Below are 27,894 nucleotides of genomic sequence, written 5' to 3'. Positions count from 1 at the left end.
TAACATTTCCCACATGTCTAGTTTACATCTGCACAATTTTGGAAGCATAATTTTTTTTTCTAGGAAGTTATAAGGATTAAAAGTTGACCAGCGGATTTCTCATTTTTACAACAAAATTTACAACACCATATTTTTGGGGACCACCTCACATTTGAAGTGAGTTTGGGGGGTCAATATGACAGAAAATACCCAAAAGTGACACCATTCTAAAAACTTCACCTCTCAATGTACTCAAAACCACATTCAAGAAGTTTATTAACCCTTCAGGTGCTTCACATGAATGAATGGAATGTGGAAGGAAAAAATAAACATTTAACTTTTTTTCGCAAACATTTTACTTCAGAACCATTTTTTTTTTTATTTTCACAAGTGTAAAAAGAGAAAATGAACCACAAAATTTTTTGTGCAATTTCTCCCGAATACGCCGATACCCCGTATGTGGGGCTAAACCACTGTTTGAGCACACTGCAGAGCTCAGAACAGAAGGAGTGCCGTTTGACTTTTTCAATGCAGAATTGGCAGGAATTGAGATCGGATGCCATGTCGCATTTGGAGAGCCCCTGATGTACCTAAACAGTGGAAACCCCGCACAAGTGATCCCATTTTGGAAACTAGACCCCTTAAAGAACTTATCTAGATGTGTTGTGAACACTTTGAACCCCCAAGTGCTTCACAGAAGTTTATAACGTAGAGCCATGAAAATAAAAAATCATTTTTTTCCCACAAAATGACCTTTTAGCCCCCAATTTTTATTTTCACAAGGGTAACAGGAGAAATTGGACCCTAAGAGTTGTTGTCCAATTTGTCCTGAGTACGCTGGTACCCCAATATATGGGAGAAAACTACTGTTTGGGCACACGTCGGGGCTCGGAAGGGAAGTAGTGACGTTCTAAAATGCAGACTTTGATGAAATGGTCTGCGGGCGTCATGTTGCGTTTACAGAGCCCCTGATGTACCTAAACAGTGGAAACCCCCCACAAATGACCCCATTTTGGAAACTAGACCCCCCAAGGAAGTTATCTAGATGTGTGGTGAGCACTTTGAACCCCAAGTGTTTCACAAAAGTTTATAATATAGAGCCGTGAAAATAAAAAAAAAAAATCATTTTTTTTCCACAAAAATGATCTTTTAGCCCCCAATTTTTATTTTCACAAGGGTAACAGGAGAAATTGGACCCTAAGAGTTGTTGTCCAATTTGTCTTGAGTAAGCTGGTACCCCATATGTGGGAGAAAACTACTGTTTGGGCACACGTCGGGGCTCGGAAGGGAAGTAGTGACGTTCTGAAATGCAGACTTTGATGGAATAGTCTGAGGGCGTCATGTTGCGTTTACAGAGCCCCTGATGTACCTAAACAGTGGAAACCCCCAATTCTTTTTTTAAACCAAACATTTTTTTATTATATTCAAATGTCGTTATAATTACATGTAAGCAAAGCTTTCAAATCGTCTCCATTGCATACAGAAAAAAAAAGGAACACGACATTCAATTTCTTCCCCGTCAACAAGAAGAAAATAAAAAACAGAACCAACCTCCTCCCTCCTCCCTCCCCCCCCTTCCCAACTGCAATACAGACTTTCTCAATGTGATTGTCTCGACTGTAACCACATGGCCCAGAGTTTTTCAAAGTGTGCCTCTTTATGTCGTTTTCTATAAATTCTCTCTTCCAATCGGATTACATTATTCACACGAGTGACAAACTCCCCAATCGTTGGGGGTACAACATCAATCCATTTTTGTGCAATCAGCTTGCGGGCAGTATATAAGAGTTTTGCTATGATGGACTTATAGGCATTTCCCACCGACACCTCCTCCGCATATCCCAACACACACGTAATTGGATCCCTTCCTATATCACATCGGTATATCTTCTCAACAAGCCCTATAACCTCTTCCCAGTATGACAAAAGTCTTGGACAGGACCAGAGCATATGAAGCAGTCCCGCAGGTTCGTACCCGCATCTTGGACACTCCGCGTTGTCCCTCAAGCCCATTTTCCTCATAAGTTCTGGGGTCTTATAAGTTCTATGAATGATATATAGTTGAGATATCCTACCCGGCTCACTCAAAGAAAGTTTAGGTATATACTCTAAGATGGTCTCCCATGTCTCATCTACCATGTCCCCCACTTCTCTCTCCCATTTAGATTTTACGGTTAGAGGAAACCCAGCCAAGTAAGAGTATAATAGATCTCTATAAATGGTAGAGATAGCACCTCTAGTACCCCCGGGTGCACACACATAATCCAGCACCACATCCCTCTGTACCGTCATATTCGTTGTTTGTTTCTGTGCTTGAAATGCATGCCTAAGACCATAATATCGAAATTCCCCACTACATGAGAGTCCAAACTCTTCTTTAAGAACAGAGAAAGGCTTGATCTCAGACCCCTCCAATAATTGCCACACATATTGCAAACCTCTCCTCTCCCAATCGATAAAGTCCTTCAGTTTATATAGTTCCGATAGATTCACATTATCCCAAATAGGTGTGTATATCGTCAGTTCCTCAACTCGTCTAAAAAGTTTGATATGCTGCCATATCTTGTGCATTAGTCCAAATGTGGGTACGTCCTTCCCAAGTCTCCCAAAACTTCCTGCTTCCAAACTTTGTACCAATGTTCTCTTGTTGGTCAGTTGGACCAAAATTTCCCCCATAACGCTCAAGTTCCCCTCCTCTCGCCAGCCCCCCCTAAAGTGCTGCCCCTGCGTTGCTACAAAGTATATCCATGGATTTGGCGCCGCCAACCCTCCCTCATCCTTCCCCCTTTGCAGTATTTCCAATTTAATTTTTGCTTGTTTTTTCCCCCAGATCAGTTCTCTAAAAATGGTATTAACGTTATAAAATTTTTTCTTTGGAATCCAAACCGGGGCATTATGGAGGACATACATCAACTGAGGCATCATTATCATTTTAATTAGATTCGTCCTCCCCACTATTGATAGTACTAACTTACACCATGCTGTCATTTTAACTTTGAATTTAACTAGTAATGGGTCGAAGTTTAGTTCGAGAAATCTAGATACAGGCATAGATACCCATATTCCGAGGTATTTAAACTCCTTAACTACTTTCAAATGACCAACCGCCTCCCCTACAGCTCGACATCCCAACTCTCCATCAATCCCCATGATACATGACTTGTCCCAATTAATTCTCAATCCGGAAAAGAAACCATATTCCCCTATAAGGTCCATGACCGCAGTCAGTGTCTCTCCACTGTCTTTTAAGAACAGGAGTATATCGTCCGCGTAAAGGGCGATCTTTTCCTCCAGTTCCCCATATCTAAAGCCTTGTATTTCTTTGGAATTCCGAATTTTAATCGCCAACGGTTCCATCGCCACAGCAAACAATAACGGTGACAATGGACAACCCTGACGAGTTCCTCTGAACAACCCAAATGCCCCCGAAGTCTCCCCATTAATCCTAATATATCCTTTCGGGTCTACATACAATAACTTAACCCAAGAAATAAATCTGTGCCCAAACCCCATACATTCCAATACTGCCCACAAATACTTCCACTCTACCCTGTCAAAGGCTTTCCGTGCGTCCAGTGAGGCCACCACCCTTTCCCCCCTATTATCTGCTGGGATTTGAATATTTAAAAACAGTCTTCGCAGGTTAATGGCGGTAGATCTGTTTTGCAGAAACCCTGATTGGTCTGGATGTATTAATTTTGGAACAACTCTAGACATTCTTATCGCCAACATTTTGGCTAGTATTTTAACATCTGATGTCAATAACGAGATTGGTCTATAGGATTCTACGGATGAGGCATCTTTCCCTTCTTTAGGAATCACCACGATTACAGCCTCCCTCATAGAGCTTGGCAATACCCCCTTCTCCGCTGCCACCTCAAGTACATGCTTAAACTTAGGCGCTACAATTTCTATTAAATCTTTGTACACTTCTCCCGGTATCCCGTCAGATCCAGGTGACCTGTCATTTGATAATGATAGGATAGCCTTCTTTACCTCTTCTACAGTGAATAATGCTTCCAAATTTTGTTTATCAGTATCATCTAACCTAGGTAACTCTATCCCTTGTACGTATTTATCCAACTCCAAGTCCGAGGCCCTCAATTCCGAGGTATACAATTCTACATAATATTCCTTAAAACATTCCAATATCCCGATGGTATCCCTATGAACTGCCCCATCTTTAGTGACAATTTTGTATATTTGTGATGGTTTTTTTCTGCGCAGCAGTAATCACTGATAATAAGCGTCCCACCTTTTCTCCCTCTTCATAGAACAATGCCCACATAGAAAAGAAAGAATGCCCTTTTCTTATCTATCCCTTGTAGATATAACTTATTTACTTCTTCTTGTGCTTCTTTTAATGCTTTCTGGGTGTCGGCATTGGGACTAACTATCATCTCTTCCTCTGCCCTGCTGAGTCTCTCAGCAGCCTCTTGGTTTACCTGCCTCGTTCGTGTCTTCTGCCTCGAGATATCTCGTATGAATAAACCCCGCAGATAAGCTTTCATGGCATCCCATACTATGAGTGGATCTGCAGTGCCTTCGTTTAACTGAAAGAACTCAACAATATCATTCCTAATAGTTCCCATGTTTAAGCATTTGAGCCATTCCGGATGAATCGTCCCCCCTACTCTCCTCCTTTTCCCCACTCCCAATCTCAGACTAACCTCAACTGCCCTGTGATCGGAGATAAGTCTCTCTAAGTATTCCACTGTTCCAACCAATCTGTCCATGCCCCTATTACCCAGTGCCAAATCTATGCGTGATAGAGTATGATACAAAGTCGAATAACACGAAAAGCATTTCTTCCCCTCATTGCGTACTCTCCATAGGTCTATCATATCCATTTCACTAACATATGTCCCAAATGGAGTCATCCTATCTTTCCTAGGGCAATTTCCCTCACTGCCCGCCCGGTCCCAATACTCATTCATAACATTATTGACGTCCCCTAATATTAGCACTGGGCAATCCCCTCTCCCCCCAATCCACTCAAAAATCTCCTGTAGTTTCTTTTTCGAATATGGGGGTGGGATATAGAGGGCCACCACAATTATGCATATTCCAGAATTTCGACAATGCAGAGAAACAAACTGACCGTCCTTATCTATATAAGAGTCAATTTCTTCATAATGAGTGTGAGAGTGTATTAGTACAGATACACCCCTTGCGTAAGCCGAATACATAGAGTGATAGGCCCGAGTGACCCACTTTTTCTCTAACCAATTTTCCTTTCCTTTAATCAAATGAGTTTCTAATATACATCCGATATCTGGGTTATGCTTTCTAATTTCTGCCATAACTGCCGCTCTTTTATTTGGATCTGACATTCCCCGTACGTTCCAACTTAGAATTTTTACATCACCACTCATTATGTCCTAAAAAAATAAAAGATAACCGGACTTCTGTGGTCACTATATTATATTGCAGTATGCGAACTCCCCCGTAACCAACCCACCCCTGTCCCCCTCCCCTCCCCCCCCATCCCCTCCAACCCAATCTAGCTGATTCTCTCCTTCCAACGAGAGAGAATACAGCCAGCACCCAATTGCTTCACACCCATATAAAGCCACTGAGTCTCCCTTGTTTGGCGTCCTACACTCCCACCATCAGAAAACAAAAACAATTATCAATACTAATCAGGCCGCATAACATTTTCTAACAAGGATATTGCAATAGTCATCAAAAAACCACCCGGGGATCAACGCCCCCAAAAAAGTTTTTGAAAAACCAGGTGCCTCGGAGCACAACATCCAAAAAAGAAAGGAAATATGTCCGAGAGTCTCTACTTCATCCTTCACCGTCTCTCTCTGCTCCCAGCTTAGAACGATTGTTCTCCATCCATTTGACTGCTTCTTCTGGGGACGGAAAAAACTGAACAGACCCCAACGCTGCTACTCTCAGTTTAGCAGGATACATCATAGAGTACTTCACTCCCAGCGCTCTCATTTCTCTCTTGACCTCGCCAAATTTCATCCGCATTTTCTGGACCTCTGCTGAATAGTCCGGATATATTTCAATACGGCTTCCATTAAACATAAGATCCTGCAACTTCCTGGCTTCCCGGAGGATAGTCTCTCTGTCTCTACAATTCAGTATCCTGGCCAGCATAGTACGAGGAGCACTACACGGTGGGAGGGGCCGTAGGGGGACACGGTGTGCTCTCTCCACTGCGAACACTCTGGAAAGCGTGTCTCTGCCGATTTTGGATAAGATCCATTGCTCAATAAAGTCGGTGGGGTCGCTGCCCTCTACTTTTTCCGGAAAACCCACAAATCTGAGATTGTTCCTCCTTGATCTATTTTCCAAATCATCCTGCTTCAAATGCACTGCTGATATCTTTTGAGCATGCTGGGACGGAGTCCTCTGCATTTTGTTTACAGAGTCCTCAGTGCTGCTCACTCTCTCTTCCACAGCACCCATCCTAGTATCTGCCTTGTTCAGTGCCTCTTTAATGCCAGTGATTTCTTCTTTAATCTTATCAACCCGGCTATTCAACTTAGTCAGTGTCCTCTTGCAGAACGACACCACCATGAAGACATCATTCAAGGTTGGCTCTCTCTCAGGAGTCTCATCATCAGCTCCACTGTCTTCCTCCTCATACACACACTCAGGGCCAGTGATTTCCCCTCCCTCTCTTCTCCTGCTATCAGCCTCTCCCACGGTTTCACCGCTCACCCCCTCTCCTTCCAGCACTATACCTTCTTCAGTGTCCACCTCCTCCTCTCTTGCAAAGCGCTGCAGCTTCTGGAGGATCCGTGACCTTTTATCAAAGCTCTCAGATTGTTTCCGCGCCTCCTCCACTTTCCCGGCGCCATCTTGTGCAGTCACGCTGCCGTCCTCCCCATCTCGGCGCTCCTCTGCACTCACGGCGTCTCCTCCCGACTCTTGGGCACTCACTGTGCCAATAGATGTGTCCAGGTCAGTGTTAGAACGGCCTGTTTAAGGATAATTCATAGATCTGACGGCGGAGCTCTTCTACCTAGCGTCCACTCACATCCGCGCTAGGCCACGCCCCCCCGGAAACCCCCAATTCTAATTCCAACCCTAACCCCAACACACCCCTAACCCTAATCCCAACCCTAACCATAACGCTAACCACAAACCTAACACCAACACACCCATAACCCTAATCCCAACCCTAGCTCTAAGCCTAGCCCTAACCCTAGCCCTAGCCCTAACCCTAGCCCTAACCTGCGTGCCTGCTTTTTTTTTTCTTTTTGTGACAAGATCGCTGCCCTGCGATCTGACTCATAGTAACGCCACTTCTCCTCTGCTCTCACACTGACAGATGATCAGAGGAGAAGCAGCGTTACTATGTGACAAGATCGCTGCCTGGCACATAGTAACGCGACTTCTCCTCTGATCTCACACTGACAGATGATCAGAGGAGAAGCAGCGTTACTGTGTGACAAGATAGCTGCCTGGCACAGCTGTGCCAGGCAGCGATCAGCTGTGCCAGGCAGCGATCTAGTCACCCAGTAACGCTGCTTCACCTCTGATCATCTGTCAGTGTGAGATCAGAGGAGAAGTCGCATTACAATGAGTGAGATCGCCGGGAAACAAGCAGCTTTCCCAGAGAGCGCTCTCATTGGCTGCTGTGACGCTGACGTCATCAGGACCTGATCCAATCAGGTCTCGATGACGTCGGGGGTCCCAGCATGCATTGTGCACCGGGATCCCCGCGATACAAGGTATGTGGGGGTCCCGGGGGCACAAAACCGCCGACAGTAGATAAACGTCGGCGCTGCACAAAGCCCAGCAAGCGCCAACGTTTATCTACTGTGGGCGGTCAGGAAGCGGTTAAAGGGATCATTGGTATGGAAGTCAGGGCAAATCCACTCAGCGCTCTGGTTCTGACTCCACGCCTCTCTTAAAGAGATCCCCGGTATGGAAGTTAGGACCGTTCCACTCAGCACTCTGGTTCTGACCCCAGGCTGACGAGATGATGTGGGATATTAGGGGTAGTAGTCGGGTGGCTCTGGCTGACTGGATGATGTGGGATATTAGGGGGAGTAGTCCGGCGGTTGTGATGAGATGATGTGAGATATTAGGGATAGTAGTCCGGCGGCTCTGACGGGATGATGTGGGATATTAGGGGTAGTAGTCCGGTGGCTTTGACGGGATGATGTGGGATATTAGTGGTAGTAGTCCAGTGGCTCTGGCTGATGGGATGATGTAGGATATTAGGGGTAGTAGTCCGGTAGCTCTGGCTGACGGGATGATGTGGGATATTAGTGGTAGTATTCCGGTAGCTCTGGCTGACGGGATGATGTTGGATATTATAGTGAATGTAGCTAAGCAGAGTGGGCGGGGCTATACACTCAGCTTTATATGTATAGATATAATCATAATTTGTTATAACTAAACGTAGTTAGTTACTATGCCCGGGCAACGCCGGGCTCTTCAGCTAGTCAAAAAAAATTGATGAAAAAGATGCAAATATTTGTCTCAAAAGTCCAATCACAAAATACGATTTTAAAATTAGAGGTGGCACAATACTGTAAAGGAACAATCTAACCAGTTTTCTTTTTTTGGTCTCTCCTCTCTCCAGTTTCTCTTGCCATCTCCAAATGTTGTCTTTGCAAGTCACTGACTGCAGACGGAACCCTGACACCCTGAGACTCCTGCCCTTACAAGGACAGTCCACAGCTAACCCTTGTCATGCTAGCCAACCCTGGACTGACCCTGAGTGCCTCCCGACTCGTTTCCTCAGGGAAATGGGCACATGCATATTGTAGGGATTCTACTCACTTAGGTGCGACAGGAGACATTCAGGAGGCAGGTTTCATTAAAGTTCATGCGGTTTATTACGTCATAAATAGTGTTGAGCATTCAGATACCGCAAGTATCGGGTATCGGCCGATACTTGCTGTATCGGAATTCCGATACCGACTTCCGATTTTTTTTCAATATCGGAATTCGGCATCGGAAGTTCAAAGTTGATTGACAGCCTGACGTCATCATGATGCGCGGTGTGTGCGCATCATGATGCGCCGTCATTTCGGGCCTTCCGGGGGTCTCTGCCGGCCTGCCGGGGGGCTGTGTGGACTGCCCGGGGTCTGTACCGGCCTGCCGGGGGGCTGTGCCGGCCTGCCGGTGGTCTGTGCACCCTGTGGGGGTCTGTACCGGCCTGCCGGGGGGCTGTGCCGGCCTGCCGGTGGTCTGTGCACCCTGTGGGGGTCTGTACCGGCCTGCCGGGGGGCTGTGCCGGCCTGCCGGTGGTCTGTGCACCCTGTGGGGGTCTGTACCGGCCTGCCGGGGGGCTGTGCCGGCCTGCCGGGGGGCTGTGCTGATGTCCGGGGGTCTGTGCAAGCATCGTCCGATGGGACTACAAGTCCCATCTGGCGATGCCTGCTACCATGACAGTGATTGACACATTAGCCAATGATGGGACAGTAGTAGTCCCATCATCCGGCTAATGTGTTAAATGTTAAAAAAAAAAAAAAAAAAAAAATACTACATACATACTACATACATACTACATGCATGCTACATACATACTACATGCTACATACATACTACATGCTACATACATACTACATATATACTACATGCATGCTACATACATACTACATATATACTACATGCATGCTACATACATACTACATGCTACATACATACTACATGCTACATACATACTACATGCTACATACATACTACATGCTACATACATACTACATATATACTACATACATGCTACATACTACATACATACTACATACATACTACATGCATGCTACATACATGCTACATACATACTACATACATACTACATGCTACATACATACTACATACTACATATATACTACATGCATGCTACATACATACTACATGCATGCTACATACATACTGCATGCTACATGCATACTACATACATACTACATACATACTACATGCTACATACATACCACATATATACTACATACATGCTACATGCTACATACATACTACATACATGCTACATGCTACATACATACTACATATATACTACATGCATGCTACATACAAACTACATATATACTACATGCATGCTACATACATACTGCATGCTACATGCATGCTACATACATACTGCATGCTACATGCATGCTACATACATACTACATACATACTACATACATGCTACATACATACCACATATATACTACATACATACAATACATTCATACAATACATACATAGACATACAGTACATATAACATAGAGTAACATACTTACCAATACTTGTCACATTGTTCCCCGAAGCCATTGTCTTTTCCGGAATAAATATTAACATAACAAACCACAAAAATACTCACCCACGATCCGAAGCAGTCCACGAGTGTGTCCCACGACGATCTTGGGTAGAGAACGGCAGCATCAGATGATGCTGCCGTTCTCTACGGGCTGCAGGAATCCAATGACGGAAGGTAGGTATCCTTCCGCACTGTATTCCTCCGCCACTTACAAAAAAAAAAAAGTCCCTAGTCTCACTTTATGCCATTGCTGCGTGGGAAATTCCCACACAGCAATGGCATAAAGTGAGACTAGGGACTTTTTTTTTTTTTTTTAAGTGGCGGAGGAATACAGTGCGGAAGGATACCTACCTTCCGTCATTGGATTCCTGCAGCCCGTAGAGAACGGCAGCAACAGCTGATGCTGCAGTTCTCTACCCAAGATCGTCGTGGGACACACTCGTGGACTGCTTCGGATCGTGGGTGAGTATTTTTGTGGTTTGTTATGTTAATATTTATTCCGGAAAAGACAATGGCTTCGGGGAACAATGTGACAAGTATTGGTAAGTATGTTACTCTATGTTATATGTACTGTATGTCTATGTATGTATTGTATGAATGTATTGTATGTATGTAGTATATATGTGGTATGTATGTAGCATGTAGTATGTATGTAGTATGTATGTAGCATGCATGTAGCATGCAGTATGTATGTAGCATGCATGTAGTATATATGTAGTATGTATGTGGTATGTATGTAGCATGTAGTATGTATGTAGCATGTAGTATGTATGTAGCATGCATGTAGCATGCAGTATGTATGTAGCATGCATGTAGTATATATGTAGTATGTATGTAGCATGTAGTATGTAGCATGCATGTAGTATATATGTAGTATGTATGTAGCATGTAGTATGTATGTAGCATGCATGTAGTATATATGTAGTATGTATGTAGCATGTAGTATGTATGTAGCATGCATGTAGTATATATGTAGTATGTATCATGTAGTATGTATGTAGCATGCATGTAGTATATATGTAGTATGTAGCATGTAGTATGTATGTATCATGCATGTAGTATGTATGTAGTATGTATGTGGTATGTATGTAGCATGTAGTATGTATGTAGCATGTATGTAGTATATATGTGTTATGTATGTAGCATGTAGCATGCATGTAGTATGTATGTAGTATGTATGTGGTATGTATGTAGCATGCATGTAGTATGTATGTAGTATATATGTGGTATGTATGTAGCATGTAGTATGTATGTAGCATGCAGTATGTATGTAGCATGCAGTATGTATGTAGCATGCATGTAGTATGTATGTAGTATATATGTAGTATGTATGTTGCATGTAGTATTTATGTAGTATGAATGTAGCATGTATGTAGTATGTAGTATGAATGTAGCATGTATGTAGTATATGCATGTTGTATGTATGTAGCATGTAATTTTTTTTTTTTTTTTACATTCAACACATTAGCCGGATGATGGGACTACTACTGTCCCATCATTGGCTAATGTGTCAATCACTGTCATGGTAGCAGGCATCGCCCGATGGGACTTGTAGTCCCATCGGACGATGCCTGCACAGACCCCCGAAGCCTGCACAGACCACCGGCAGGCCGGCACAGCCCCCCGGCAGGCCGGCACAGCCCCCCGGAGCCTGCACAGACCACCGGCAGGCCGGCACAGCCCCCCGGAGCCTGCACAGCCCCCCGGCAGGCCGGCACAGCCCCCCGGCAGGCCGGCACAGCCCACCGGAGCCTGCACAGACCACCGGCAGGCCGGCACAGCCCCCCGGCAGGCCGGCACAGACCACCGGAGCCTGCACAGACCCCCTGGCAGGCCGGCACAGCCCCCCGAAAGGCCCGTACAGACCCCAGAGAGGCTGTACAAGGCAAAAACAGGGTTTTTCTTATTCCGATACCGGAAGTCCCATAGACTTGAATGGGACTTCCGGTATCGGAATCGGCGATACCGATACTTTTTTTAAAGATCGGCCGATCCATTCCGATCCGATACTTTGAAGTATCGGACGGTATCGCTCAACTCTAGTCATAAACCAAACTGCACGTCACCAAAATAAACAGCCATCAGTTCAGGATACAAAGTAACATCAAATGTCCTTTCGTTCAGGCTCAGTCCGCGAGCCTCAGCGCACACAGGAGGTGTATACCCCCTCACATACAGCTGCCTGGTTCAAGAGCAGGCCACATTATAAGAGTGTAGCCACATCCATGAACCCAGCAGCTGACTGGTCACATAACTGTGACCTCACCACAGGTCCTTCAAACAGCAATATTTGTTATGCCTTACATTATGGAGACAAGCCATTTATGAGACACATATCTCCCATCGATTACATGACCCTCAGCCCTTCCACAAAGTCTTATCAGGAACAACAGGTTTGACACCCCTCACCTGGGGTATAGTACAGACAATGGCATCCATTAGAGTAGGTCAGTCAAATATAAAGCATGCTTCATTGAGACACAAAGCTCCAGGAATTATCCACCCATCACCATTAGTCAGCGTGTCACTTGGTTATGGCTTCCAGTAACCTGGAACGCACGCTGGTAATATTAACCAATCAAAAGCTTAGGTTAAAGTGCAGATCCTATTAGCCCCTCACTTTATCCAATCCAGAGAACTCAAGCGATCTTTCCTACATAGCGTCACTCCCTCTGCATCTAGAAGGTAACCAGTGATGCGTCACTTCTAGTCATGGGTAAGTAGCATCGTTGCTCGTGTGATCTCCAAGTATTTTGGCGTGCTTGGAGATTTATTTTTCTTGTCTTATCTGCATGATTTGCGACTTGTAGGTTGAATACATGTGGGAATTCCTTAATAAACACGCATTCCACACATGCATTCAAGGTGTCTAGCAATCGCAAACCATGCAGCTAAGGTGATGAAAACTAAATCTCCGAGCATGCCAAAATACTCGGAGACCACCCGAGCAATGTGTATACTCACTCGCTCATCACTAGTCACTTCCAATGCGCTTGAGCGCCTCCTGTGCTCCACATGCACCCGATGCCCAGACCTGCGATGCGTCACTTCTGATGTGCTGGAACATCCTACTCTCCACACGTCCTCGGCGCCCAGGCCTGTGACACATCACTTCTGGTGTGACGAAGTGAAATATGCGTTCCATATGTCCCCGTGCCCAAGCAATGGCATCATGTCCGGTCTACAGGATATACATGCCTGTCCATGTCTGTCACATTTGCAGCGTCAATGATGAATATTCATTACGCAGTCAGGGGAAGGAAAAATGCTCACAGTGTCCCAATATCAGCATCAATGAATACAATTGCCAATATTTAAATGAATCTGGTAAGTGAATTATTGCATCACAATATACAGGATGCACTATATTAATAATGATAATAGAAAAAATTGGAGACCGGCTCAACAGGACTAGATTTTCATTTTCTTTTTCAAAAGAAATTGTAGTGCATACGAAAGAAAATTTTCTTGGTCCACATGACCCAGTCGACGCGTTTTGACTGCACTAAGCAGTCTTACTCATGACTAAACTTATCCTTGATGTGAGGCCAGTGTCTGGGCCCCAGGGGGATGAGCATAGAGCAACTGGGTGAGCTGGAATTAAGTTTTTATACAGTTAGGTCCATATATATTTGGAAAGAGACAACATTTTTCTAATTTTGGTTCTAGACATTACCACAATGAATTTTAAACAAAACAATTCAGATGCAGTTGAAGTTCAGACTTTCAGCTTTCATTTGAAATTAAAATTGGACGAAGGGTTTAGGAGTTTCAGCTCCTTAACATGTGCCACCCTGTTTATAAAGGGACCAAAAGTAATTGGACAGATTAAATAATTGTAAATAAAATGTTCATTTCTAGTACTTGGTTGAAAACACTTTGTTGGCATTGACTGCCTGAAGTCTTGAATTCATGGACATCACCAGACGCTGTTTCCTCCTTTTTGATGCTCTGCCAGGCCTTCACTGCGGTGGTTTTCAGTTGCTGTTTGTTTGTGGGCCTTTCTGTCTGAAGTTTAGTCTTTAACAAGTGAAATGCATGCTCAATTGGGTTGAGATCAGGTGACTGACTTGGCCATTCAAGAATATTCCACTTCTTTGCTTTAATAAACTCCTGGGTTGCTTTGGCTTTATGTTTTGGGTCATTGTCCATCTGTAGTATGAAACGACGACCAATCAGTTTGGCTGCATTTGGCTGGATCTGAGCACACAGCATGGCTCTGAATACCTCAGAATTCATTCGGCTGCTTCTGTCCTGCGTCACATCATCAATAAACACTAGTGACCCAGTGTCACTGGCAGCCATGCATGCCCAAGCCATCACACTGTCTCTGCCGTGTTTTACAGATGATGTGGTATGCTTTGGATCATGAGCTGTACCACGCCTTCGCCATACTTTTCTCTTTCCATCATTCTGGTAGAGGTTGATCTTGGTTTCATCTATCCAAAGAATGTTCTTCCAGAACTGTGCTGGCTTTTTTAGATGTTTTTTTAGCAAAGTAGAGGTCTAGCCTTTTTATTCTTGCTCCTTATGAGTGGCTTGCACCGTGCAGTGAACCCTCTGTATTTACTTTCATGCAGTCTTCTCTTTAAGGCAGATTTGGATATTGATACGCCTACCTCCTGGAGAGTGTTGTTCACTTGGTTGGCTGTTGTGAAGGGGTTTCTCTTCACCAAGGAGACTATTCTGCAATCATCCACCACTGTTGTCTTCCGTGGGCGCCCAGGTCTTTTTGCATTGATGAGTTCACCAGTGCTTTCTTTCTTTCTCAGGATGTACCAAACTGTAGATTTTGCCACCCCTAATGTTGTAGCAATTTCTCGGATGGGTTTTTTCTGCTTTTGCAGCTTAGGGATGGCTTGTTTCACCTGCATGGAGAGCTCCTTTGACCAAATGTTTCCTTCACAGCAAAACCTTCCAAATGCAAGCACCACACCTCAAATCAACTCCAGGCCTTTTATCTGCTTAATTGAGAATAACATAACGGGATTTCCCACACCTGTCCATGAAATAGCCTTAGAGTCAATTGTCCAATTACTTTTGGTCCCTTTAAAAACAGGGTGGCACATGTTAAGGAGCTGAAACTCCTAAACCCTTCATCCAATTTTAATATAGATACCCTCAAATGAAAGCTGAAAGTCTGAACTTCAACTGCATCTGAATTGTTTTGTTTAAAATTCATTGTGGTAATATCTAGAACCAAAATTAGAAAAATGTTGTCTCTGTCCAAATATATATGGACCTAACTGTAACTACCGTATATATGCCGAGATTTTCAGCCCATTTTTTTGGCTGAATGTCCCCCTTCTCGACTTATACATGAGTCATATACCTGGGGGTCGGTGGGGGAGCAGAGATGTCAGATCATACTGACACCTCTCTGCAGCCCCCCCCCCGCTTCTCTCGCAGTCTCCCTTCCTTCCTTAAAAGGTCACGTGGTACCGCTCATTAAACTCATGAATATGCACAAATTCATGAGTTTAATGAGCGGTACCACGTGACCGCTGAAGGAAGAGAGACCATGGGAGAATGGGGCTGCAGAGACCACGCCAGGAGGGGTAAGTATATCCAATATTCACCTGTCCCTGGTCCATCGCTGCTTGCTGCTGTCTGCTGCGTCCTCTTTCAGTGACGTTTAGGCAGCAGAGGGCGCGATAACGTGGTTAGTACGCGCCGCGCCCTCTGCTGCCTGAAAGTCTCTGACAGAGGACGCAGCAGACAGCAGCAAGCAGCGATGGACCAGGGATAGGTGAATATCTCAGGTGCTGAGCCAGTGGCGACACCGACACCTGTCCCCCATAGAGCGCCGATGTCTCCGCCTGCTCAGGACCCGACACCTGGCCCCCAGGGACGAGGCGAGTATGTCATTTTTTTCTTTTTGCAGCAGTATATGGGGCATAATCTATGGAGCATCTTATGGGTGCATAATCTATAGAGCATCATATGGGGGCATAATCTATGTAACATCTTATGGGGGCATAATCTATGGAGCATTTTATAGGGCCATAACCTTTATGGAGCAGCATATGGGGCATATTATTCTATGGAGCATATTATTCTATGGAGCATCTTATGGGGCCATTATTAACCTTTGTGCAGCATTATATGGGGTGTATTTTGTATGGAGCATCTTATAGGGGCATCATGATCTGTATGGAGCATTATATGGGGCACCTGATTCAATATGGATATTCAAGAACATTTAACCTACTGATGTCTGAATTTATTTTACTTTTATTGGTATCTATTTTTATTTTTGAAATTTACCAGTAGCTGCTGCATTTTCCACCCTAGGCTTATACACGAGTCAACAAGTTTTCCCAGTTTCTTGTGGCAAAATTAGGGGGGGGTCGGCTTATACACGGGTATATACGGTATATTAATAACTATGCTTCCTATTCATATCCAATTATTACCAAATACATTCAAATGTGAACATTTCCATCAGGTATTTATGTCCGGTTCTATAGAAGGCTAGAGTAAGTTAACATGAACGGGCACATTAAAAATTAAAAGAAAGGACTATTTTAGATTAAACAACCCATAGTCACCTGCTCATTAAGACCGTGCAGGGATACAGTATTGAGGTGAAAAATCTATCTTGATTCCTTATGTGTGCTCAGACGGTCCCAATCGTCCCCTCTTAGGGGTTTGGACACTTTTTCTTGTTACCATCATGAACCTCATTAACATATCTAGAGATAGAAGTACCTCTGTTACGCTATATATCACCAAGGTACTCTCCAATTCTCCGCCTAAGTTCACGTTTCATTTTTCCCACATATTCAAGACCGTACTGACATGTTCTCTTGTAGATGACGCCTTGGGCACAACAGTTAATGAAGTCCATGATGGTGAACACTCTGTCAACGTTCGTCCCCCTAAAGGTTTTGGATCCCTAAATAAGAGGGACAAACAACACAATTCCCACACCTGAAACAGCTGTCCTTTAGCCAACAAAGTTCTCCACAGTCCTGCACCGCCCTACATCTCTTCCCTCATTTCTGTCTACCACCATACTCGTCCTCTCCATTCTGCAAATGACCCAAGACTAACATCCTCTATAATCCGAAACATACATTTACTTCTCCAAAACTTCTCTTGTGCTGCTCCAGTTTTCTATAATGCAATACCTCAAACAATCTGGTTAATTCCCAGTATCTACAATTTTAAAGCGTCATCTAAAAACACATTTCTTTAGACTGGTCAGACACCTCACCTCGCTAATGCTAATCTAACTACTCTCTGTTCTCCCTTCCATGCACTGAGCAGCCCTCTGAATCTGTACTGGACACATACTGGCTGGTGACTGGTTCGCGCAGTGTTGTTTGAGTGCCCCTAGTTATTATTTATGCCCTACTTCCGCATAGATTGTAAGCTTGTCTTATCTTGCTTGTACAAGTTCCCTCTGAACTATAAATTGCTGCAAAACATGTTGACACTATAGAATTAAAAATTATTTATTTATATGGATTAATAAATTGAATCTAAATGGAATAATAAAATAAATCAAAGCACCTGTCCAAAAGGAAACAAAACATTTTTTTTGTAAGATACCAAGGTCAAATAGATCTGGCATTTTCATCCTTACAGGCATTTGCTCCTAGATTTATTGTCTCGGCTGAATAACGTACTCTGTATGACCTGTCAGGAGGTGTTGGGGAAGGAATGACTGCTCTAAGCACACGACAGGAGCGGAAAACGCCTCCGTCTTCTATGTCCTCTCAGCTACTGACAGCTGCATATATTTACTAATCAGCTCTGATTACTGCTAGACAGAACCCAATGGACACAAACAGGTAGTGAAATGTTTTTATCAGACGGGGGGGTAAATCTGAAGTAAGCATGGTCTACAGAACACGATAATATTCGTGAATACTAGGTAATAAAAGTAATACATGAAAGCGAGGAATCCACCGTACCTCTATGGCTATCACTGTCAAGAAGAGGTCCAATCTGGAGTCCTGAAACACTGAATGAACTTGTGATGACATCCCGAGAAGGGAACAATTGGTAACTACTGCTATAATCCCCATGGTTTCAAATGCCAACTGAAAAAAAAAAGGGAGAAAAGATAATGCAGATTCAGTATACCAGAAGACAGGCATCTTTCACCAACAAGAACCACAAGCAAAATTTTGTGATCGAAAATGGACAGATTCGAAAAAAAAACACACAAATTAAGTTCATTTAAACTGTTTGGGTCATTGTATTTTATAGCCCCAAGGGCACTTAGTCTGAATCCTGTTTTTTGGGGGATTCAGACGAAACCTCCGAACGTACTGCAGAAACACCGTGTGAATATGACCTTGGTTAGACCCCTGGCTGCCATAATTGATTGTGTCAAAGCATCAATGAGGTCACAAAAAGGTGATTATAACGGTAGATACTTTTCTGGGCAGTAAAATGATTGAAGAACCCTACAGTCATCACTGCCCCACTGTAACATGGTCACTTAAAGGCTGTAATATACTGCAGTGGAGACCGACTTTCCAATCAAGAACCATTGAAAGAACCTCACATATCTCGGGTACTGTAAGTACTTTCTGATGAGATGAGGACCCAATAGGCTAATTTACGAGTATTAATCAGTATTTTACACTTGTGAATACTTACCATCCATACGCCAATGCTGGAGGAAGGCTGAGCAAAAGGACGTTTAAATACGCGGCACATTTTCAATGCATCGGAGTACAGTTCGGTCACATTGTTAAGGACAGCAAGAATGGCGGCCAGAGGATACACACATGAGAAGAGACTGACATAGCCAAACAACAGGAATAGCTCCAAGTAATCGTCAAACGTTCCCTGAAAAGACAAGAGACACAATATGCAAAATGTTATGTAAAAGTCCTGCTGATATAAAGGATGAGAAAATTACTTCAACCAGTCAGAAAGGATAATGACAAACTCAATGCTTCTTCCTGCTGGAAAAGTGTGCTATCACATAGGAGTAGAGGGCCAGACAAACACTTGTTGTTTTGGCTGCTCTGGTGTTCTGTCACCTGCTATTTATACTTGTAGTCAGTAGGTGCTAAATGCCGGATCTCAAAGCTGGCACCATGACAGCCATCTCTGCGGGCAGCAGCGGCACATAAGGACAGCACTTTAGGTCTGTTAGCAGACACCAATGCAGGATGCTTGAGTTGGAAATTGGCACTTTATATCCATTCTCCTGCCAGCAGGGGGCACATCATAGGGGTGTGCAAGTGGTGACACTTTGCAGGAACTACTAAAAGGAAAAGTTGGGGGGAGGTCTAAAGTTGAAACCTATAATGGAAGGAATTACCCAAAATCAAATAAATAATAATAGTGCAATGAAGAAGTAAATCAAGGCAGACATGGACCAAAAAAAACTAAAAATGCAGAGTTCTAAAGTTACTCATTGCTGAGGATGAGAGGGCGGCTTGTCCTTGTTTGGTTTTCTTGTGGAGGAGGAGGCTTCTTTGACTTGTTCTAAATGGTGTGATGGAGAACGGCTGTGACTACTAGTGAGCATGGAGGGGTCTGACCCACTGTGACTATGGTGGAGGTGTTAATGGAAGGTTCTATAGTCAGTAATATAGTAGAGCTGCTATGACTACTGAGAAAGCAGTTTAGGGGCCGCCATGACTTTTATATGTCCCAGGTAGCAGCAAATTGCAGAATTGGCACCATAGCCGGTTATAAGCTGACTTCTAGATCTAGCTAATCTTCACCCAGGCCTACCACAGGGTGCAGTAAGTCAAGGAATGAGCTCAGCAAAAGCCCAGAAGTTTATGGAGAGACCCAATGGACAATATTATGGATCTAAACACAAAGGAAGAACTTAGGATGTTCCTGAAACCGCTCTGTAATTCGCTGTAAGATTACAAATTAATTAATAATAGAAAACCAGGGCAAGGAAATATTTGCATTTAAGGAGAAAATCCCAACCACTCCTCTTCACAGCATGGATCAAAGCAAGCATGAACCAGAGCACAAGCACAGTGCATGGCAATTCGTTACTTTAAGGGGTTTAGAAAAATAACCATAATGAAGGCACTTGTAACTATAACATTGCACACTTTGGGGTTGTACCTTACTTTACAAGTTATATTTAATGGGCCCTGGTTAAAACTAAAAGAGAAAGAGCGCAATAGGGTCTTACCCAGGTAAAAGAGATACAGTTCAAGCTATTATACTCACCAATAGCAGGAGAGTTAGAGGCATAAAGGAATAGAGGTCAAAGCTGCTGCACATCCAAATGGCCCCGCCGTGACCATAGATCATCAGATATCAAAGAAACAATTTTCGGATTTAAACGTGCGCTGCTAGACAAAACGACTCCTTTCCAGATTGTGTACTTGTATACTTTTATTTTCCCAACGCGTTTCGAAGTCTCAAACTTCTTCCTCAGGGGATGACATCCCCTGAGGAAGAAGTTTGAGACTTCGAAACGCGTTGGGAAAATAAAAGTATACAAGTACACAATCTGGAAAGGAGTCGTTTTGTCTAGCAGCGCACGTTTAAATCCGAAAATTGTTTCTTTGATATTTAATGGGCCCTGGGAGGTTTAAAACAACAACCTATGGTCCCCTTCCCGGACTGGTGCTGATCCGCCGCATCCACACTCGTCACTGCGTCTTCCACTACCAACAGGTGTGTGGCTCCTTCTATTTAACTTTGGAATGAGAATCATGAGTTCCTGCTGGTTGGCTACAGCGGTCATGTGATGCCCTTCAAGATGCCGGTGCCATCAGACCGACAAGTGATGCAGTAGTGAGGAGAGCAGCGTGGCACTGTTCTGGGACGTGAATATATATTTTTTCCTTAAATCACCCTGGACCCATTTAATTATAATTTGTCAAATAAAGGACAACCCCTTTGAGAGGTTAATTAAGTGCACTGTATAAATACTATATGATGGATTCAATCGCTGCGGCACTTACCAGATATGTGTCCATTTGTTTTTCAAGGTGAATTTGCTCCAACAAAGAGAAATCCGTGTCCACTTTCAACATTTTAACTTTCTTTCTGATTTGCTTATTGCTCCTCTTCTGCATCCAGTAAGGCAGCAGAGCCTCCACAAACTGGTTAAGTATCTGAGAAGTGATAAGTAAGGTGGCCAAGCTCTGAAGAGAAACAGGAGAAAGACAGAATTAGACTAAATATGCTCCAAAAATGGGTATTTAAGCTGTTTTACACCCAAACCGATCCACATCTTCTCTATTCTGGTGCACTGTTCGTGCTATGTCTCCATCACTATATTCACAGTTTACATGTATCAAAAATGTTTTTTATTTTTTTGTTTTTGCGGGGGGACAACCGGAGTGTAAATTGAATTATTTGGCGTCCCGCAATGAAGAGCAGACGGGTGTATTCTAATTCAGCACTTGATTCTAGATGATAGGCACTACTTCTGTAAATGGATGTGTGCGGTTTATTTAGGCTCCATTCCCGCTGTGCTCCGCGTGCAGGAAGGCCTCTCATAAGCAAGCATTGTCTGCTCCGGGTGATTTGCATTTCATCTTCTTTTCGTGTTTTATGTCCCCTGAGACTCGGCAACAAATGTGCCATGTCGTCAGGCTGTGTAAATATGGACAGAAAAATGAAATATTGTAAAGTATTAATCTGTATTAATGCGTGTGACTTGGCCTAATACTTCCCATGTGGGCATTTAAAAAATGGCCAACGTGTGCAAGCAAATAAAATCTTTTGTAATTTTATAAAACACAACATTTGAAAAGCTAATTTCTACAGCAAAAGTGGCCACCGATATAGCAGTGAATATTATTGCCATTTTTTAAATATGGTGTAGAAATACTTGGCACTTATATAGGTATATTCAGGAACTTATCTATTGAATGTGGATGTCCAGAAAAATAAGAGACGTTTTGGTTTGTGATGAGTGAGTATACTCGTTGCTCGGGTGACCTCTGAGTATTTTGGTGTGCTCGGAGATTTAGTTTGTGTCGACGCAGCTGCATGATTTGCTGCTGCTGGACAGCCTGAATACATGTGAAGAATGCCTGTTTGTTAGGAAATCCTCACATGTATTCAGGCTGTCTAGCAGCCACAAATCATGCAGCTGAAGCGACGAAAAATAAATCTCCGGGCACATCCAAAATACTCGGCGGACACCCGAGCATGCTCCGGAAAACCCGAGCAACGAGTATACTTGGTCATCACTAGTTTCGGTGAATAACTGACCCTTCATCAGTCATCTCGATACAGGAGACCTGTGTGGAAGCGCGCTGCTTGAGGGTCTACGGTATCCAACGCTGAGACTGGAAGCGCTTCCACACAGGTATGAGTGCTATCCGTGAAAACCATGGATAGCACTGATAGGAGAACATCAGACATCTGAATGAGGCCTTAGATCTAACTTCTTGAAGAACTTTTTAGACTGGGCCAATAATTTGAATATCTCACAGCCACTTCTCAATGGAATATCTCACTAATGTCACTAGAACACATCACACAGGTTCCAAAAAAGCGCTGCACCAATCATCCCTCTGCTTTCTCTGGAGGTCCATATATCTGGCCCACTACAGGTCAATGGCCAACCATGCAGCCATGTTAGTGTGTAGGATATATGGAAATTCCTAAAGAGGATCTGTTTAGCAAACTCTTTTTTTAATACCTATATTGATTGTTGTTGTGTGACAATGGCAGCTGTCAAGGGTTTGGATATATTAGTTAGCAAGTGAACAGTCGATTTGTTGGATTGAGGAAAAATGGGCAAATTATAATATCTAGAAGACTGTTTAAAAAAGGCAGACAAAGGCCAAAGAGCTTCAGATTGTTAGACATATCGCACAACAAACACTGACATCTACAGTCGTGTGAAAAAGTGTGGCAGAATTACAATAATTCTGCAAAGATGGGTGGGCCAAAATTCCTCTAGAGCGTTGTAAAAGACTCATTACCGGTTATCACAAACGCATGATTGCAGTTGTTGCTGCTAAGAATGGCCCAACCAGTTATTAGGGTTAGGAAGCAATTACTTTTTCACACAGGGCCCTGTAGGTTTGGATTTCTTTTTCCCTTAGTAATAAAGAACTTTATTTAAAAACTGCATTTTGTTTCCTTGTGTTATCTTTGTCTAATATTTACATTTGTCTGGCGATCTGAAACATTTAAGTGTGCCAAACATGCAAAAGAATAGGATATCAGGAAGGGGGACAAACATTTTTCACTCAACTGTACTCTTCAATTTTTGTGATGTTGAGAGAGCAAACCCGATCAGATTTACTTATTATGCTTTGTTCATATTCTGCATCACTTTTCAGACATTATCATTACTGTCCCCATTGGGACTCACAATCTAAATTCCCTACCGGTATGTGTCTTTGGAATGTGGGATAAAACCCACTCAAACACGGAGAGAACATACAAACTTTTTGCAGATGTGTCCTTGGTGGGATTTGAACCAGGACCCCAGCACTGCAAATAACCAGTGTTAACCACTGAGCCACATGCTGCCCTTATCAGATGGACTTTTGCCGCTCTTTTGTACGATATAAAGTTGTCAGTACATGCAGGGCATCGCTGATTCCTGTGTATGGGGAAGTGTAGCTGCAAATTGGTCAGGGTGCCCATACAGAAAGTTAAAAAGGAGCCTAGTCATGTTTTCTTTACAACATGTTGACAGCTGGGTGTGTGTGCACCTTACCTAGGGAACAGAGAGCTCTATACACTAGAAGATGGTAAGCCAAGGAGACCGTGTAATGCTCTTATTCATATGGCTGTTGCTTTGACACCTAATAATATAATGCTGTCTGCCACACTCAGAAAATTGTTTTGAGTTCAAGGTGGTGTCTTTTCTCTTGCGTCTCGGCAAGAGAAACTCATGTGCTGCGGTCTGGAAAGACGAGCCGCATGTCCATCTCCGCAGGTGTCTCTGGACGCATGGTGGACATGGGATTTCTTGAAGTCCCATCTGGACGCTGCGCAAGTCCAACCCGCAGCGATTACTGAACATCTGCACATACCCTAAGGGGAATCCGCCAGCAGGATTTCACACCCCAAATTATTTATATGCACATGTTGCCCTTTCAAAGAAAAAGTCCAGCAATACCTTTACATGGCCGGTCTGATCCTTTGTTATTACGAAATCGGGGTATGAATTAATATACAAATGTCCAAACTTGATAGCTGGCACAATGCGGTTAGGTGGGCAACGTTCTCTCCGCTTTCACCCAACTCAGCCTCATCCATCAGACTCTGCAGACTGTTGGGGCACGATTCAGCCCTCCACAGAACACGTTCTCACTGCTCCAGCGGTGACGGCTTTACACCATCCCATTTCCTTGCATGGCACAGTGCTTTCGTTTGTAAGTGATCGGACATAGACAACCATGCCATGAACGTCCTGGGGCACTTTATGTGGTTTGCCACTTTTGAACGTACTGGCTGTGTCCTAAATGCTTCATGCTTGGGCATGAAATATTTTGTATGGAAGAAAATTCCCAAACTGACGTGTTACACTAGTGACATCTTACTACAGGAGCGGGCTGGCACCGCTGAGCTCTTCAGAACGACATGCTTTCACAGATGCTGGTAATGCAGACTGTATGGCGAGGGGCTGGATTTTATACACTGATGGCAATGAGACTGAAGGAAAAATGGAATTCAATGATTAAGTTGTGTGTCCCCATACTTGAGCCAATAGAGAATGTAACTTACAGCATATATACACACAGAAATAATGTCCGTAAAGAGCTGTGGAATTAATGGAACTATATAAATGATTAAAAGAAATAAAAAAATAAATATATAAACATATATATATAAATGTAGAATAAGATACACAGTCACAGTATGGGAATGAATAAGGTCTAAATTCTACGTGAAGAGCTCCCCCTAGTGTTAATAAGACAAGAGGACAGACCAGCCGTCACTGCACGGAAAATCCTCTAATACAGAAAGTGGAGCTAATTAGTGTTCCTATCAATATTTAAGAGCAGAGCAAATTAACAACAGTGTCTGCCTTTTATTCCCATGGCACTGTTTGAGCTGATGCCCATTACTGTGGAAGAGACATGAATTATTACACGTAAGGGTTATGCATTAGCAAGTGTCCATACAGTGTATTAATTAAGACTGTTGATACCAGACAACAACTGATGGATTTTTTTTATTTAACGGCAACAAATCTTATTATCTATTTATCAGATATATTTAAGCCGAATTTCCAAACAAAGTGGGACCTATGGAGAATCGCAGCACATCTCGAATACATAGAGAAAGTTCATAGACCCTGTGCTGGAATTCCTGCAGCAAGTCTACTCATCGCTTTCTATGAGGACCTCTCTAGCATATTAGGCCTATAGGAGTGAATTTACCTTGGATATAAACATAAAATGGAGAAGAAAAGTATTTGATATACTGCCGATTTTGCAAGTTTTCCCGCATACAAAGAATGGAGAGGTCTGTAATTTTTATCGTATGTACAATTCTACTGTGAGAGACAGATTCTTAAAAAAAAAAAATCCAGAAAATCACATGGTAATAATTTTTACATAATTAAATAGCATTTTATTTTGCATGAAATAAGTATTTGATCACCTACCAATAAGCAACAATTCTGGCTCTCACAGACCTGTTAGTTTTTCTTTAAGAAGCCCTACTCTGCACACATTACCTGTATTAATTGCACCTGTTATAACTCGTTACCTGTACAAAAAACATCTAACCACACAATCAATCACACTCCAATCCCTCCACCATGGCCAAGACCAAAGAGCTTTTTAAGGACATCACAGACAAAATTGTAGACGCAGCTTGGTGAGAAGAAAAGAACTGGTGGCACAATTATTAGAAAATGGAAGAAACATAACATAACCGTCAGTCTTCCTTGATCTGGGGCTCTATGAAAGATCTTGCCTCGTGAGGTAAGGTTAGGAATCAGCCCAGAACTACACGGAAGGACCTAGTCAATGACCTGAAGATAGCTGGGAACACACTCTCAAACATTACCATTAGTAACACACTACCCCGTCATGGATTAAAGTCCTGCAAGGCACGCAAGGTCCCCTGCTCACGCCAACATATATCCAGGCGGCCTGTTTCAAGCTCAACATTGACCTTCTGGATGATCCCGAGGAGGCATGGGAGAAGGTCATTTGGTCAGTTGAGACCAAAATATAACTTTTTGGTATCCGCTCCACTCGCCGTGTTTGGAGAAGAAAGATGAGTACATCCCCAAGAACACCATCATAACCATGAAGCATGGTGGAGGAAATATCATACTTTGGGGGTGCTTTTCTGCAAAGGGGACAGGATGACTGCATCGTATTGAAGGAAGGAAGGATGGATGGGGTTCATGTATTGCTGAGATTTTGGCCAACAACCACCCTCTCTTATGGCTAAGTTCACACGTAGCGGAACTCCCCGCGGGAATTCCATTCCGCGGGAAAATCGCATTTTAAATTCCCGCGATTTTCCCGCAGAAAAACTAGCAATTTGCAAGCGTAATTAGCTTGCAGAATATTAGCGTTTTCCAAGCGATCTGTAGCATCGTTTGGAGAACTGAATGACAGGTTGGTCACACTCGTCAAACAGTGTTTGACGAGTGTGACCAACTTTTTACTATTGAGGCTGCCTATGCGACATCAATAGTAAAAAGATCTAATGTTAAGAATAATAAAAAAAAAATTAAAAATCGGATTATATTCACCTTCCGACGTCCCTCGCAGCATCCCTAGGCCTCCGCGATGTTCCGGCAAGTCCCGTTCCCAGTGATGCATTACGGCAATGACCTTTGATGACGTTGCGGCCTCACGAGACCGCTACAATATTGCGCGATAGCGATGTCAGCAAAGGTCATTATCGCAATGCATCATTGGGAACGGGACCTGCCGCGTGTATCGCTGAAGCCTGGTGACGCTGCGCAGGACATCGGAAGGTGAATATAACCCGATTTTTTATTTTAATTCTATTTTTTACAGGGATATGGTACCCAGAGCCCGGAGGACAATCTCGTCTCCTCCGGACCGTGGGTACCATCCGCAAATGTTCTGCTTACTTTTCGCATGGTGTGCACAGCCACATGCGGAAAGTAAGCAGAACAATGCATCCCTATGTGGGCAGAATCGCAGAGATTCCGCAAAATAATGAGCATGCTGCGTTTTTTTCAGCGATGCGATTTCGCCGCGGAAAAAACTGCAGCATTAGCACAGCATTGCGGAATCCCATAGGATTGCATGGGATGCTGTTTTTTTTGCGTTTTCGTGGCAAAATCGCGCGTTAAAAACCGCCGCGAAGACACCGCGCCGTGTGAACGCAGCCTAATAACAGCATCAAAAATGGGTTGTGGCTGTGTCTTACAGCATGACAATGAACTGAAACACACAGCCAGGGAAACTAAGCTGTGGCTCCGTAAGAAGCATTTCAAGGTCCTGGAGTGGCCTAGCCAGTCTCCAGACCTGAACCCAAAAGAAAATCTTTGGAGGGAGGTGAAAATCAATGTTGCCCAGCAACAGCCCCGAAACCTGAAGTATCTGGAGAAAATCTGTATGGAGGAGTGGGCCAAAATCCCTGCTGGAGTGTGTGTTATCTTGGTCAAGAACTACAGGAAACATCTGACCTCTGTATCTGCAAATGTTTCTGTACCAAATATTAAGTTCTATTTTTCTATTGTATCAAATTCTTATTTCATGCAATAAAATGAAAATTAATTATGCAGAAATCATACAATGTGATTTTCTTT

The 27,894-nt window shown here is 43.4% G+C and overlaps 1 protein-coding gene across 4 annotated transcripts in view; it reads right to left on the bottom strand.

Moving 5' to 3' along the window:
- The window catches only part of ANO10 (anoctamin 10), a 375,037-nt gene that overhangs the window by 248,539 nt on the left and 98,604 nt on the right, over window positions 1-27,894 (bottom strand). For all 4 annotated transcript variants that reach the window (XM_073569028.1, XM_073569012.1, XM_073569036.1 and 1 more), the window contains exons 9-11: window positions 21,131-21,313; window positions 18,837-19,028; window positions 18,143-18,271 (exon numbers count right to left, since the gene is read on the bottom strand). In XM_073569028.1, coding sequence (XP_073425129.1) covers window positions 18,143-18,271; window positions 18,837-19,028; window positions 21,131-21,313 — 504 coding nt within the window. The remainder of the gene's footprint in view (window positions 1-18,142; window positions 18,272-18,836; window positions 19,029-21,130; window positions 21,314-27,894) is intronic.

Source organism: Dendrobates tinctorius, unplaced genomic scaffold, assembly GCF_039654945.1.
Source record: "Dendrobates tinctorius isolate UK_male_01 unplaced genomic scaffold, ASM3965494v1 ptg000005l, whole genome shotgun sequence".
NCBI classification, from domain to species: Eukaryota; Metazoa; Chordata; class Amphibia; order Anura; family Dendrobatidae; genus Dendrobates; species Dendrobates tinctorius.
Note: the sequence above shows the minus strand (reverse complement) of the source record. Positions and strands in the feature narration are given on the sequence as shown.